Source organism: Tarenaya hassleriana, unplaced genomic scaffold (genome assembly GCF_000463585.1).
Source record: "Tarenaya hassleriana unplaced genomic scaffold, ASM46358v1 Cleome13, whole genome shotgun sequence".
In the NCBI taxonomy this organism is placed as follows: Eukaryota; Viridiplantae; Streptophyta; class Magnoliopsida; order Brassicales; family Cleomaceae; genus Tarenaya; species Tarenaya hassleriana.
The window spans coordinates 843,172-858,225 of NW_010963495.1; the positions used below are offsets into that span (position 1 = coordinate 843,172).

A 15,054-nucleotide genomic window follows, 5' to 3' on the forward strand; every position below is an offset into this window, starting at 1 on the left:
GCATTCCTCCACACAACATTCTTGTTTCCCAAGCAAAATCAAAACCCATATCAGAAATCACCTTTAGGACAAGGAAATCAAACACATTTTCCGAAACACAATACGAAAACAAGATCGATTATGTTCGAAATGTACCTGTTGTTGATGTAGGAGAGAAGAAATGAGAGGTTCGAGTTCGAAGTCACGAGGTTTTCCCCTTTGATTTGGAGAAACAACACAGAGATTCCTAGGAAAAAGGGGATTAATGTTCAATTCTCTAACATATTCCTATAATTAGTAAAATCCAACAACAAAAATGAGATATGTTTCACTATATTTGATCTTAGAAACCGAAGTCTCTCAATTTTGGACATTACTTTGCAAAGATCTCAACGTTCTTTCAGTTTGTTGTTTCGTACCATTTGGAATTCTAGAAGGGAAAAACAAATTTTGGTGTAATTTGCCCTTCACTATCTCACCCGATCTTACTTACGGATTCGAATCCAAACGCCGGATTGTTTTCATAATAATAAAATAATAATTATAATAAAAAAAAACAATGTATTACTATATTGTATGGTATCAAAATCGAAGATATTCATGTCAAAATATATATTTTGTTGGTCAAACACATAACTTTGCAGCTAAAAGTTTTATAGGAATATATATACATACATATTCTCTTCATATATCTTCTTGGTATTATTACTTCATGTGTTTTATAATGGATAAAAATCTCCAAAAAAAAAAACTGATTTCTCAATTTTAACAAAATAAAATCTAAATTTTATTTTTTATCAAATAAAACTCCAACTTCAGTTTTCAGTAAAAAAATTCCCGAATTTTATAATTTTTGTCATTTTTAAATTTGAATGATGATGTGGTGTAATCATCTTTGACACGTAATCATCCACATGTCCCGATATCGAAGTAATAGATTTAAAAATGACAAAAATTATAAAGTTCGAATTTATTTGACTAAAAAATGATTTTGAGGTTTTATTTCATAAAAAAAATAAAGTTTAGGTATTATTTTATGAAAATTGAGAAGTTAAGATATTTTTTGAGATTTTTCCTTTATAATAAAACTAGGTTTTAACCCGCGTGAATCGCACGGACCCTATAAATTTTTTAAAAAATATTATTAGTTTTAAAATTAAATATGTTATATTTTACTTTTAAATTTATAATACATACCTTAAATCGAAATGATAAATAATTTTTAATAATATTGAGATAACAGTATCTTTTATTTTCAAAAAATGATCGCGAATAACGTATATATTTATATTTTCGTGTGTTATAATATAAAATTAAAGGTCATAACCTAATTTGGGAAACTCAACCGGTGAAAAAGATGCAAAACGTCTGTCTGACCTCGACTTTGAGCCTCAAGTTGGGGAGGAGAGCGCATATTCTAATCACATGACTTGCTTCCGGATCTGAAATTAGTTTGAACTCGGTGTAAGATACCCGGTTATTATAAAAATATTAAGGGGTAGAATAATATTCTTAGAAAGAAGTTTTTTTTAAAAATAAAATATTAATTTTTTAACGTTTAAAAAGAAGAATAAAAAAAGTTTCATATTGTAAAATAAAAAAAGATGAAGAAAATAAGCATTAGGTTGATTGGACACCGTGAACACATTATCACCATTTTATAGTTCAGAATTTTTTAAATTATGATTGGTACATCAACAAAAGTAAAACAATTAAAGAAAGTGACACTAACCACATCTGAACTATGATGGTCTGATCTTACTGATATTTCATTTAGAATATGTCCGTCAAAACAATCTAATAAATCTCTAAAAGATCTTAAAATAAAAACCCAATAATAACTATGTAGATTAAAATTAAAGTTCTCGTGTTGAGTTTGTTTGATTCCTTCATAGCTGTTTTCACAACTGCACTTAGATCGAATTCATGTTCAATATTCTTGATGAAGACTTTTTCTTCCATGATTATCGGGTAGTTATCCTCGAGATTTGTCACAACATCGAAGCCTTTACTTTTTTTTTATTTCCCCCTCATCATGAAGAGCAGAACCACCACAATAATTGATACAAATACAACCATGACAAAACCTATTAGAATCAATATCGTCCTTTATGAAATCTTTTGATTATATTTCAAGTGTTAAAGACCATCAGGATATCTATATAAAGTGCTCAATAGTCCCCCGCAACGCCCTCTGTTTCCAGAAAGGCTTGAGTTTGGAGACTTTTGGAATGGAACAAAGATTGGAACTTGACCATCTAAGAGGTTAATATAGAAATTAACCTCGATCAAGCTTAACATGCCTTTGAGTATGAAATCTTTTGATTATATTTCAAGTGTTAAAGACCATCAGGATATCTATATAAAGTGCTCAATAGTCCCCCGCAACGCCCTCTGTTTCCAGAAAGGCTTGAGTTTGGAGACTTTTGGAATGGAACAAAGATTGGAACTTGACCATCTAAGAGGTTAATATAGAAATTAACCTCGATCAAGCTTAACATGCCTTTGAGCAAATATGTTATGGAACCCGTGAGCAAGTTATTAGAGACGTATAAATAAACCAACTTATCGAGCTTCCTTAGCTCAAGAGATTGGTCAGATGAGGAATTTACCGATAGCCCTCAGCTTGAGTTTCATTCATCTCCATGAATCGCTACATTTATACTTATTCGCTGAAATATACATGTACTTTATATATTCTATCAAATAAGCCCCTAAACACAAACGCCAAAAAAATACGATAAAAAATCTGTCTAAACCCAATCCAACCGATATATATCCGAACTGAATCGAAATGATTAAAATAATATATTATATTATAAAAAATATGTTTAAACCCAATCTAACCGATATATATTCGAACTGAATCGAACTGATTAAAATAATATATCATATTAGATATGAATATCTCAAATCCAAAATAACCGAACCCAAAATAATATATCGTTTTACAGTTATTTCGGGTTCGGTTATTTCAGTCATTATATTATGCTTTTCTAAACTAAGATTTGGTCATTTTTTTAAAAATATTAAAACTATAATTATTTCATATTTGTGTACTACATTTATATATATATTATCACAATAATAATAATAATAATAATAATAATAATAATAATAATAATAATAATAATAATAATAATAATAATAATAATAATAATAATAATAATAATAATAATAATAATAATAATAATAATTCAACAACCCGTATAAAATCGATTCACATTTAATTTAAACAAATATGAGTTGAAATATCATTTAGTTTAGTTTTTCATTTACTTCGACCTATATTTTATTAAATTTGGTTCTTATTATTCCTATCATCCCAATTTGTTTTATTAGATTGTACACTACTCATCCTAAGATTTTCAATTATGTGATGAAGGAATTGAATTAATCCTCATATGTCAAAGATCTATCATTGTCTCGTACAAACATTCATGATAAAAGTTGGAGGTTCATATAAAATGTTACTTACCAAACTCAGATTGCCAATATTAGGACTCGTCTCGGATGACTTTTTACTCGAATTATATATTTCAAGACTCAATTCGATAAATTACTGAAGAATCTTCAAAATAAAATTCCAATGACAATTAGCGGAGCCTTCCCCAACCAAACTCATATTTCACATTACATCCAATTAAAACTTTAATAGTTTCTATAGTTTTCGTTAGACCAATTTCAAATTCATAAGAATTAATGCAAATGTCAATAGAAAAACTATTTATCATATCCTGACGATATTTGTCCAAATATAAAACATTAATAGTTATACAATTGAATTCATGTATTTATTTGATTTTTTTAATTTGATATATATTTTTTGTTAATATTATAAAGACTTTGATTCTCCAAATAATAAATAACAAAAAAACTTACCTTATTGATATTATATTAGAAAAAATAACTATTTTAAAAATAATTTTATTTGAGAAGGTCAATTATTTTTATAAGCAAACTAAATAAAAATAAAATAAAATGGACAAATATATTAAGATGTTAATATAAATTATTATATGGTCGAATAAAAAATGAATACTCAAATATTTTCTACGTAAATGAATGACTACAACATAATTTTTTATTAGACCATTTGCTTATCATTTCGGTACAGTAAACGAATATTACAATGAAACTGGTCAAATGTAAAAAATTTAAACCGGTATCATTAATCGATTCTCTATACTTATTTCTCTATCCAAATTTGTATAACTTTTCAAATTTACGACTGAATGTAAACTGGTTAAATTCTATGTTTTCATTAACTTTTTTGTTTTAACGTTTTCGTGTTTATTTAATAAATAGAGTATTTAATGATAATTCTTGGGTTTTGAAAAATATGAAACACAAATAGAAAGCTTTTGGTAAAACCGGCCAGTTTATTCGTTAACCGGATTTTACACACTCATATAATTTCTCTGTTATAGCAATCTTTTTTTACTTCATGTTTTCAACAAAGAATATATATATATATATATAAATCAATCTATCGCTATCATATATCATATGTACATATGTTTCGCTCGATACACAAAAATAAACAACCGAATATCCATTTGAAATATATAATAATCAAATTTTTTTATTTATATCTATACTTACTTTATATTCACACAACTAATTTGATTTTAAAAAATATATTCCTTTTTAGCTCAAACTCAAAACGAATATATATTTTCATATATTTTTCGATCCGATTTTTTTTTAATCCCTAAATCAAACATTTAACCACCACCGACTAAATATGTAACGTGTACTCTCATAAACCGCTCATATGTTTAATGACTTATCGTATTATATATATATATATATATATATATATATATATAGAGTTCATAAAGAGTGCTTTTCCACGTCATAAAAAATATATATACAAAATATCGTATCAATATTCATGTTAAATAAAAATTTCACAAAAATAAACTAATTCTTACAAAAAATCTAAAAAACATAATAAAAAAAAGAATGAACAATGAACAACACAAAATTATAAACCCTTACCTGGGTAAACCCTTATGTTGTGAGCCTCCCTATCTTTTTCTTTTTTTGCAAAAATTTTCGGTGGTCATATTCTCTTCAATTTTTTCTTCTTTTTTCTTTTGATTCGTATTATATATTCCTTCGATCGTAATCATCTACTCAAATATATATGCCACATATAAAACACTTAATGATTAGTTCATGACTTTCCACTTGGCTCTTCGGGCTTTGCGGTTAATGAACCATAAATTAAACATTCGAATCTTAACCTCTCTATTTTTAAGTGTGAATTAATTACTCATTTGACCGGCGATCTTTATTTTTTAATTGAGAATTACTTAACTCTTGTGAAAAAATTAAAATGCACTCTTTCATATTCTCAAGAAAAGAACACGTGTCACGCCCGTAGGAAAAACTCTACTTTTATATATAAAAGATATACCACTTTACATAACCCTAATTATAATTGTATTTACCGATATATATAAATAAGGGTTTGTTGAAATGTGAACGGAGACTAATGTTTATCCCAAGAAAAACGGTTCTAAGTTTGTTGATAGTATCTATCATAAACTGTAATCACATAAACTCTAAAACAAACCTTAATATCTCACATGATCTTCTTTATCTTCTTTATGCCTTAACCCCCAAACAAACATTCGATCGTCACATAGAGATCAAGAAAAAGAAAAGAATCCATTTTTCCTCTTTGTCTCCGGATAAATGGATCATAGCGACAGCCCCAAAGATGCCTGCTTTGATCTCTCCTTGTCCTTGGTCCCACAAGACGAACCTTCGCTCCCGCTTTACCATCCGTTCAACGATGACTGATGATGACGGTGGCAGCCACCGCCACCACCACCACAACTTCATGCAACTTATGATGTCCTCGCTGTCTCTCCCATCGCTACTGGCTAACGTCCATCAATTCACTTCCCCGCACATCATTAACCCTTGGAATGTGGCCACGGTGGCTCAGCCAACATATTTGCCGCTGATTTTTCCGTTCGATCCCGGTATGGTGATCATCGCCCATCAGTTTGCCCCCAGCCGGTGATCGTTCCTGCAACCAGACGTGGCCCGGGTCGTCCAGCTGGGACTGGGGCTCATCAGATGCGCCGTAGATCGACACATGCGGCGGCAGCTGCATCGGAGGAAGTAGCCGAGGACAAGGAGATTATGGTGGCGCCATACCAGTGGGCCATCGAAAGGCCGACGACGGTGCACAACTTGAGTGACTTGATATCTAAGAAAATAAACGCGATCGATATCGGGGCAACTCCAATGCAAACGGTGTGAGAAGATAGTGACTGTAGAGTACAATCTCAAGGAAAAGTTTATAGAAGTTTCCAGGTACATAGCTAAGAACAAGGAAGAATTATGGGACCGAGCACCGAGCCTGTGGATGAATCCTCGGCTTCCGCCTTGCGAGACCTGCAAAACTAGGATGAAGCCGGTGTTAAACCAGAAGAAAGAGGATATAAATTGGTTGTTTCTGCTGTTAGGACAAATATTGAGATACTGTACATTGGAATAACTCAGGTATTTCTGTTGCAAGATTCAGAAACATCGGATCGGGGCTAAAGATCGAATCTTGTATCTCACGTATCTCATTCTGTGTAATCAGCTCGATTCGGCCGGACCCTTTAGTCGGTGAGATGTCGGATCTACACTCGTGGTTATTTAGGATTTTGATGGTGTCTCTTTAGGGTTTATGAGGATTTAGGGTTTTAGGTCTTTAGGGTTTGTGAGGATGAACGTCTTGTCGTCGTTGTCGTTGTTTTGGTTGAATGCCTGATTCAACAATGTTAGCCGTAACCTACATACATATATGTACATTACTGGTGAGAATTGATGCTCGTTGGTTCAATACATAATTCTTTTATTAATCTATTAGAAATAATATAAGGTTTATGATATTTTAATAAATATCCACATAACAGTTATCATATTTAAATGAATATATACTGCTTTTTATAATAAATAAAATTTTAAAAGTGATTTTAATTCGGTTTAAAGTTAATTAACCCGGTTCACGGAAACTAAACTGCAAACCGTAAAACCCAATTGGTATATAGCTTAAGGCGGGCAATTCGTAAAATTGATTTAATCAGGTAATGGTCTTAACCGGTCGGTTTCATTCAAATAAAATACGGTCTGCTATCGAATTTTGTTGGGGATAAATATTTTCGACGCGTCTTCACTTCTTCTCGTCGATTTCTTCGGCTCTCTCTCTCAGTCAATATTTCTCCATCGAATAAGCTTCTCATTTCGTCGAATTTCAAATTAGGGTTCCTCAAGCAATGTTATTGTCGAACACTTGATTGCGTTCTTACTTATCTAGTGATGGATTGTATTTTGAGTTGTCGGGAAATCTTCTGCGTTATTTGTTCTGATAAAGCTTTTCATGTTCTGCTGACCGACTTGCTCCAGGGAAGTCGTTTTTTGAAATTCAAAAATAAGATGGGAATTATCTCCCACGAATTTCTGTTCGGAAGTGAGATTAGTGGAGAAATTTCTGAATGGCATCGTCTTGCTCTTCCTTGCTCACAAGAATAGTGTTAAATTACTCTGAAACGATGTAAAGCGTGTTGCTGCTGCCGGTTTGCCGACTTGGGTCGAACATTTGTTTGTCGGGACTGCTTGATAATCAGTGAATCGTTTCATGGTATGAATTTCGTTTTATATATGTGCAGTTTTACCATTTGATCGAATTTATGTATGTACTTTGTGTATATCGAGATGGTTTTTGACACTGATGAACAGGTGCTGATGATATTTGTCCCAGCTTGAATGCATGAAAACAACGACCAGAGTGAGCAAGAGAAGTGGCTTCTCTTCTCCATTGGTATGGTTACTCTTTTCTTCTTGCCAATTGCCAATCTGGAGAGTGCACAACGGCTACATGAATGTTGGCTTGATTTCTTGGCGGAGTCGTTTCCTTGGTCACGTATGACAGATAACTCATGGCTACTCTTCATTGGTCTGATTATGAAGAGGAGGGTCATCATCCCTGGTTTGGAATGGTATTTGATTATATGATTATGAAGTCGAGAAAACTTCCATGGTACCATGTAGACAAGTTACTTGCAAAGTGCAAACAGTGAGCAAAAGGGTTGTCCATTTCTCTTGAAATGTCAAGCAAGACTCAATCAAATTGTTTAGCTTTCGTACAATGAAATGGTAACCTCCTACAACTTTGATTTTTTCATTATCGCCGCCTATCAATCACTCGAAATGATGACTAAAACCATCACAGGTTAAGTTTTTTCGCTTCCAATTTATTAGCAACTGAATCTGTGAGAAGTTGCCTCCCCAAAAATGGTGGCACTAAGTTAGTGTTTCACATCCAAATCTTCATTTTGCTGTGAGCTTATTACTATGTGTTTGAACTCACTATTCAGACATAAACTAGCTTTCTTTCATATTAGCTTTATGCTTTTCAGGATTGTCATAGAAGGGTTGTATTTATTGCGTTAACTAACTAGCTCTCGGTCGCTTTCCAGATGTCAGATTCTAGTCGATTGTCCTTACATTCAGTTCCTGATTTAGGAAAACAGCTTAGTGTCAGACAAGGTGAGGTTGAAGACTGATGGCCGTCTTTTCTCAGACAGACTGTAGATGTCTTCTTTGATTATATAAGTAGATGGCCTTAATGTAACCCTTGCATATGGACACTTCACTCACGATCCGACAACTGTGCCTAACCCATTTCCTACAAAGAGAAAAAAGTAAAAAAGATTTAACATTTATGATCTGGTCGTACTGATACTAACCATAAAATGCCAAATTTAGAAAAGATCATGCAGATCAAAGGAAAGCCTAGCTTTTTCCTCTTCATTTAACCCTATTTCTATCCATATTATTTTTGGTATTATAAACATTTACCGAGCTTTTTGGCTGTTTTCCAATTTTAGGTCGTTTTATTGTGTTCATCATCACCTATAAATGCCCCTCCACAGGGCATGTACACAAAGCAGACACAGAGTTTGAGCAGAATCAATTTAGTTCTCGGTAGCCATTTCTCGTTCTCTCAGCTTAACTCAAGTCCTTTGAAACAGCAAAACAGGACGACGAAGATGGCTTTCGACGGGGTAGAAGCAGGCACTTCCATGTCTGAGAAACCCGATAGCAGTCGAAGACTATATGCCATTGCTTGCGCAGTCTTGGCCTCCATGTCATCGATCGTCCTTGGATATGGTTAGTCATGTTCTCCTTGAATAACAGAGGCATTCAGCATGGACATGATTTCATTTGTTTCTGCTCTTCTGTCACTGAAAACGGTTTGCTTTTGGTTGATGTAGATATCGGTGTGGTGAGTGGAGCTTCCATCTTCATAAAAGATGATCTGAAGCTCTCAGATGTGCAACTCGAAATTTTTATGGGAATCCTAAATATCTACTCTATCGTGGGTTCCGGAAGACGGTACACGATAGTCCTAGCCGGATGCTTCTTCTTTGTCGGCGCTCTCCTCATGGGATTTTCCACCAACTACCCGTTCATCATGATTGGCCGCTTTGTCGCGGGTATTGGGGTCGGATATGGGATGATGATTGCCCCCGTCTACACCACTGAAGTCGCTCCACCCTCTTACCGTGGCTTCTTTCCCTGAGGTACGTATAAAAGAAATCGGTTTAACTAATGAATCACAATCATCCGAATTTAGTGTGTGACGCTTCTAGCCTTCTATGGCCTTGTGCAGATATTCATCAACATCGGTATCCTACTCGGATATGTGTCAAACTACTTCTTTGCGAAGCTTCCGGAGCATTTGGGATGGAGGTTCATGTTGGGGATTGGAGCCGTGCCCGCTGTGTTTTTGGCCATCGGGGTCTTGGCAATGCCCGAGTCTCCAAGGTGGCTGGTGATGCAGGGTCGTCTTGGTGACGCTATGACAGTCCTCGAGAAGACCTCTGACACAAGAGACGAAGCCATCTCAAGATTGGATGACATTAAAAGTGCCGTTGGGATCCCAATGGATGTGAAGGGTGACGTCATAGAGGTTCCCGACAAGAAGAGCCATGGCGAAGGAGTGTGGAGGGACCTCCTCCTCAAGCCCACCCCGGCTGTCCGCCACATCCTCATTGCCTGCCTCGGCATCCACTTCTTCCAGCAAGCCTCCGGAATCGACGCAGTGGTTCTGTACTCTCCCACCATTTTTGCGAAAGCCGGTATAAAATCCAAGAATGACCAGCTCCTCGCAACCGTGGCAGTAGGACTGGTGAAGACATTCTTCATCCTCATCGGGACATGCTTGGTCGACAGGTTTGGTCGCCGGTTCTTGCTCCTGACAAGTATGGGAGGCATGTTCGTGTCCTTAGTGGCACTCGGGTCGAGCCTCACGGTCATCAACAAAAACCAGGGCGTGGAGATCGGGTGGGCAATCAAGTTGAGCGTGACGACAGTGATGACATTCGTGGCGATGTTCTCGCTTGGGGCAGGGCCAGTGACGTGGGTTTACTGTTCGGAGATATTCCCGGTGAGGCTGAGGGCTCAGGGGGCTGGACTCGGAGTGATGCTGAACAGACTCATGAGCGGTACCATCGGAATGACCTTCCTCTCTCTCTCTCACGCCCTCACCATTGGAGGCGCCTTCCTTCTCTTCGCGGCAGTTGCAGCCGTGGCTTGGCTCTTCTTCTTCATTCTTTTGCCGGAGACTAGAGGGAAGCCATTGGAGGAGATAGAGACGCTTTTCGGGAGTTACACCGCCAAGAAGAGGAATGTTGGTAAAGATTTCGACGGAAGGTGACGAGACAAGTTGGTTTCCGGTTGATACGGTTTTTTTATTATTATTATTGCTATGAATAAATCTTTAAACGGAACATGAAAATATGTTCATTTAAAGATTCGTATCGTGGAGATGGATGCGCGGGGTTCGGTTTCTCGAACGATCTTCGGTCGAAAAAGAAAAAAAAATGAGTGGAGATGGTGGCGGGAGAGGGATGATGATGATGATGTCTTGTTTTGGGTGCTTCAATAAGAAATCGCCTTTGGTTTTCAGAGATATAATGAATGGAAAATTTCTCTTTGATTTTGCTTTTTTTTTTAATACAAATATTCGTTCATGTTTTCTTTTTAATCTTTCATGGAAATCCAATACAATCGGATTATTCTTTGTAATGCAAGGAATCGGAATTATTTTCAGTAAGCTATATTTAAAATGAAATAATTACTAATCAATCTTGTATCCTATATAGCCTGGTTACCAGGATTTATTCTATTATATAAATACAGAAAATTCCCAAAAAAATCATCCAATTTACAGATTCACGAACTTTTAAAATTTTCATATTCATACTAAATTTAATTTTTTTTTTAAAAAAATATCATTCAAAATTTAAATTTTTAACAAAAGTCTCATCGGAACCAAATTAATTTTAACACAGACAGAAATCACTTACTTAACGCTTACGTGGCATGTACTAACTCGCCACGTAGGATACACGTCATATTAATAGTAAAAAATTGAAAAAAAAATATAAAAAATATAAAATTGTAAAACAATTGTAAAAATTGCAAAAATTATTAAAATTGTAAAAAATATAAAGAAATTGTAAAAAATGTAAAAATTTTCAAAATTTGAAAAATTTATAAAAATTATAAAACAAATTGTAAAAAACTAAAAACAAATTGTAAAAATTGAAAGCAATTTTAAAAATTGTAAACCTTATTTAAAAACTTTATTGAAATATTTTACAATTTTTACAATTTTAAAAATTGTTTTACAATTTGTTTACAATTTGTTACAATGTCTTTACATTTTTATAATTTTTGCAATTTTTACAATTTGTTTTATAATTTTTACAATTGTTTTACATTTTTTTAAAAAAAATTTACATCTTTTTAAAAATTTTACCATTTTTTACAATTTTTTTACTATTTTCTACCATTTTTTACTATTAATGTGGCGTATATCTTACGTGGTGAGTTAGTACATGCCACGCAAGCGCCACGTAAGCACTTTCTGTCTACGTTAATTCGGTTTCGATGAGTATTTTGTTAAAAATTCAAATTCTAAATGATTTTTTAGAAAGGAATTTCAAATTTAGTATGAATATATAAATTTTAAAAGTTCGTGATGAATATACTAGTTATCTCTAAATTGGATGATTTTTTTTAGAATCTTCCTAAACCCTAAACCCTAATCCCTAAACCCTAAACCCTAAACTCTAAACTTTCGACGCTAATGTCCAAAACGAGTCTGGCGAGGTAGATCTGGACTCAAAAAATTCGAACCCAAAAAAATAAACGGATTGAACGGTGGTTTTATGATTCATTCATGAGTCAAAAAATATTTTTATAAATTTTAAAAAAGATTTCTCAATTTTAAATATTTTATTATTATTTTTAATATTTTTATTATATTTAATATTTTTTATTTTCACTTAATTTGCATGTTGGAACGATTTGGATCGAGTCGGAGTTTGTCTGACTCGTGAAAAAAGCTCAAACAAGTTGGACCAAAAACAAATTAATTCGGACCAATTTTTATCGAATCGAGCCGAATCGAACCCGTTATTGAACTAGTTTTTGTCATGAGTTAAGATATTAGTGTTTATATCATGTGATCACCCAAAAAAATCATTTGTAATCAATATTTTCAAATCATCAGTTTAAATGAATCTCCTAATATCGGTTGTTGGAATCACATTGATCAAATTCTTCAATGGTCTGAATCCACTTGCAAGAATTTAGAACAAATTTTCGCCATCAAAATTATACGGAAGACGGTAGGGTTTTTTTTTTCTTTTTATAACCTGAGTTAATGGATCGCTTTCATATTATTAGATTTTTAAAAGTTTAATAAACTTTGTTGTGGGTTTTATTTCTTATTTTATTAAGTTGTTTTGGATATCATAAAACAAAGACACAAAAAGTTTTAGGGATGATAAATTACATGTTCGTTATACATAAATTTAACACACTTAAAAAAACAGTTGACAAAATTACGAGAAAAAAAAGTGTGATAGATTATATCTAGAAAATAAAAAGAGAGATGAAATTAGGAGTGGACACGGATCATATATCCGTTATTTTTGAGATATTTGTATCTGTACCCGATCCACACAAATACTCGATTTTATTATTCGTATATGATATTTATGGATATCTGTAATTTCAGATATCCGTAAATATCGCGGATATTTGCGAATATCCGTATCCGATATAAAAAAATTATAAAAATTTAATTCAAATTTAAATAACAATTTCAAATATAAATAAATTATATAAAGTTATTTAATATAAATATTATTCACAATTTAAAATTCATAATTTAAATATTTTAAATCAATTCAAATATAAATATAAGCATAATCTATCATATGCAATTATATTGAAAGTTCAAAATTCAAAAAATTAAACATAATAAATCTTAATATTTAAAAAACTAAACATTCTAAATCTCAATATATATAAAATATTTCTTGATTATCCCTACAAAACATGTAAGTATATATAAAGCATTTATATCTCAATATCAAATTATTTTTATATTTAATAATATTTTTAATTAATACGGATCAGATCAGATATGTCGGATAATTCGAATTTGATATCCGTATTTGATCTGTATCCGATAAATATTTCAAAATAAATATCCGTATCCGATCCGTAAACTCCGGATATCCGAATTTCGGTTCAGATACGGATCGAAAAACGGATCGCTTCGGTTTTTTTGGATATTATACTCACCCCTAGACGAAATTAATAGTGAGTAAATATCAAATATTACTTTGCAATGACAATAACAGGATTAATTTATGATATTGATGTTTCTTATTTCTTTTTTTTAGTTTGATTATTATTAATTTATTTTATGTCAATTTCTGTTTGCAAACTACAATCTAATGCAATGCACAGTACGTACCTAATAAATTAATCCATGTACGAATAAAATTATCTTTTTTTTGTTAAATTACGAATAAATTATCTTCACATTGTATTACAAAAATGGGATTCAAATATGTTTTTAAAATGTCCAAAATCGACAGAGATTGGATTCCAAAGATTAAAGGACCACCCAGTTCGTATCGCCATCTAGTGGTGTTGGGGAAGGGAATATACTAGGCCGCCATACCCCTAAATTTTTATGTAGAGACGGATTCGAACCCCGATCTCAGACTACACGGATTCCAAATCTTAATATCTTGAAATGTCTAGATACGTACGTGTTAGAATTTTAGATTTGCAACGGAGTTTCTACTATTATTATCAAAAATATTAAATCTCAGATGCCGCAACGGTAGCGAAAAATCAAAGCTCGAAATAGAATCCAATCGGTTTAGACATCCTCGCTGTCATTACAGGAACCTAACTAGTTGAAGATATATCTTAATTACCGAATCTCTTCTGTTGTTTCCCGCATTTTAGGTTGTCTTAACAAGAACTCGTCTTCACCTCTCCACTTATAAATATCCCTTTCCACAAGGGAGATAGATAATCAATCACTCTCTTCCCCTCTCATTCTCATTCCGTAAACTTAATCTCGATTTCCTCGAAGATGGCTATGGATGGAGTGGAGGCGGGCATCGTCACGTCTCAGCGATCTGGCCGCAAAAATAGGCTTTATGCCACTGCTTGTGCGGTCTTGGCCTCCATGTCCTCCATCGTTCTCGGCTACGGTTAGTCCCTTTTTTCTTTTTCTTTTTTCAGTAAAGGTCCGGAGCTAGGGTTAGGGTTTCAATCCATGGTCTTAGCTAGAGTTTATCTATCGAATATCGTTCTTGTATTGAAACATCGTCTATTTCTTCCGTGTGATGCAGATGTCGGTGTGGTGAGTGGAGCTGCCATCTTCATAAAAGATGATCTGAAACTGTCGGACGTGCAGCTCGAAATCTTTATGGGGATCCTAAATATATACTCTATCGTGGGTTCTGGATTGGCCGGAAGGACGTCCGATTGGATCGGGAGAAGGTACACCATCGTCTTGGCCGGATCCTTCTTCTTCGCGGGTGCCCTTCTCATGGGTTTCGCCACCAACTACCCCTTCATCATGGTTGGCCGCTTCGTCGCCGGTGTTGGCGTCGGTTATGCCATGATGATCGCTCCTGTCTACCCCACTGAAGTGGCCCCACCCGCTTTCCCTGGCTT

The 15,054-nt window shown here is 33.7% G+C and overlaps 1 protein-coding gene and 1 pseudogene across 1 annotated transcript in view; both read left to right on the forward strand.

Annotated features, from left to right (window-relative positions):
• Nucleotides 1-7,158: 7,158 nt before the first annotated feature.
• LOC104807326 lies at nt 7,159-10,966 on the forward strand (annotated as a pseudogene).
• A 3,459-nt stretch (nt 10,967-14,425) lies between these two features.
• The window catches only part of LOC104807327 (putative polyol transporter 1), a 1,980-nt gene continuing 1,351 nt past the window's right edge, over nt 14,426-15,054 (forward strand). The window contains exons 1-2 of the mRNA XM_010532545.1: nt 14,426-14,585; nt 14,727-15,054. The exon at nt 14,727-15,054 is cut by the window's right edge and continues 46 nt beyond it. Coding sequence (XP_010530847.1) covers nt 14,465-14,585; nt 14,727-15,054 — 449 coding nt within the window. The 5' untranslated portion in view covers nt 14,426-14,464. The remainder of the gene's footprint in view (nt 14,586-14,726) is intronic.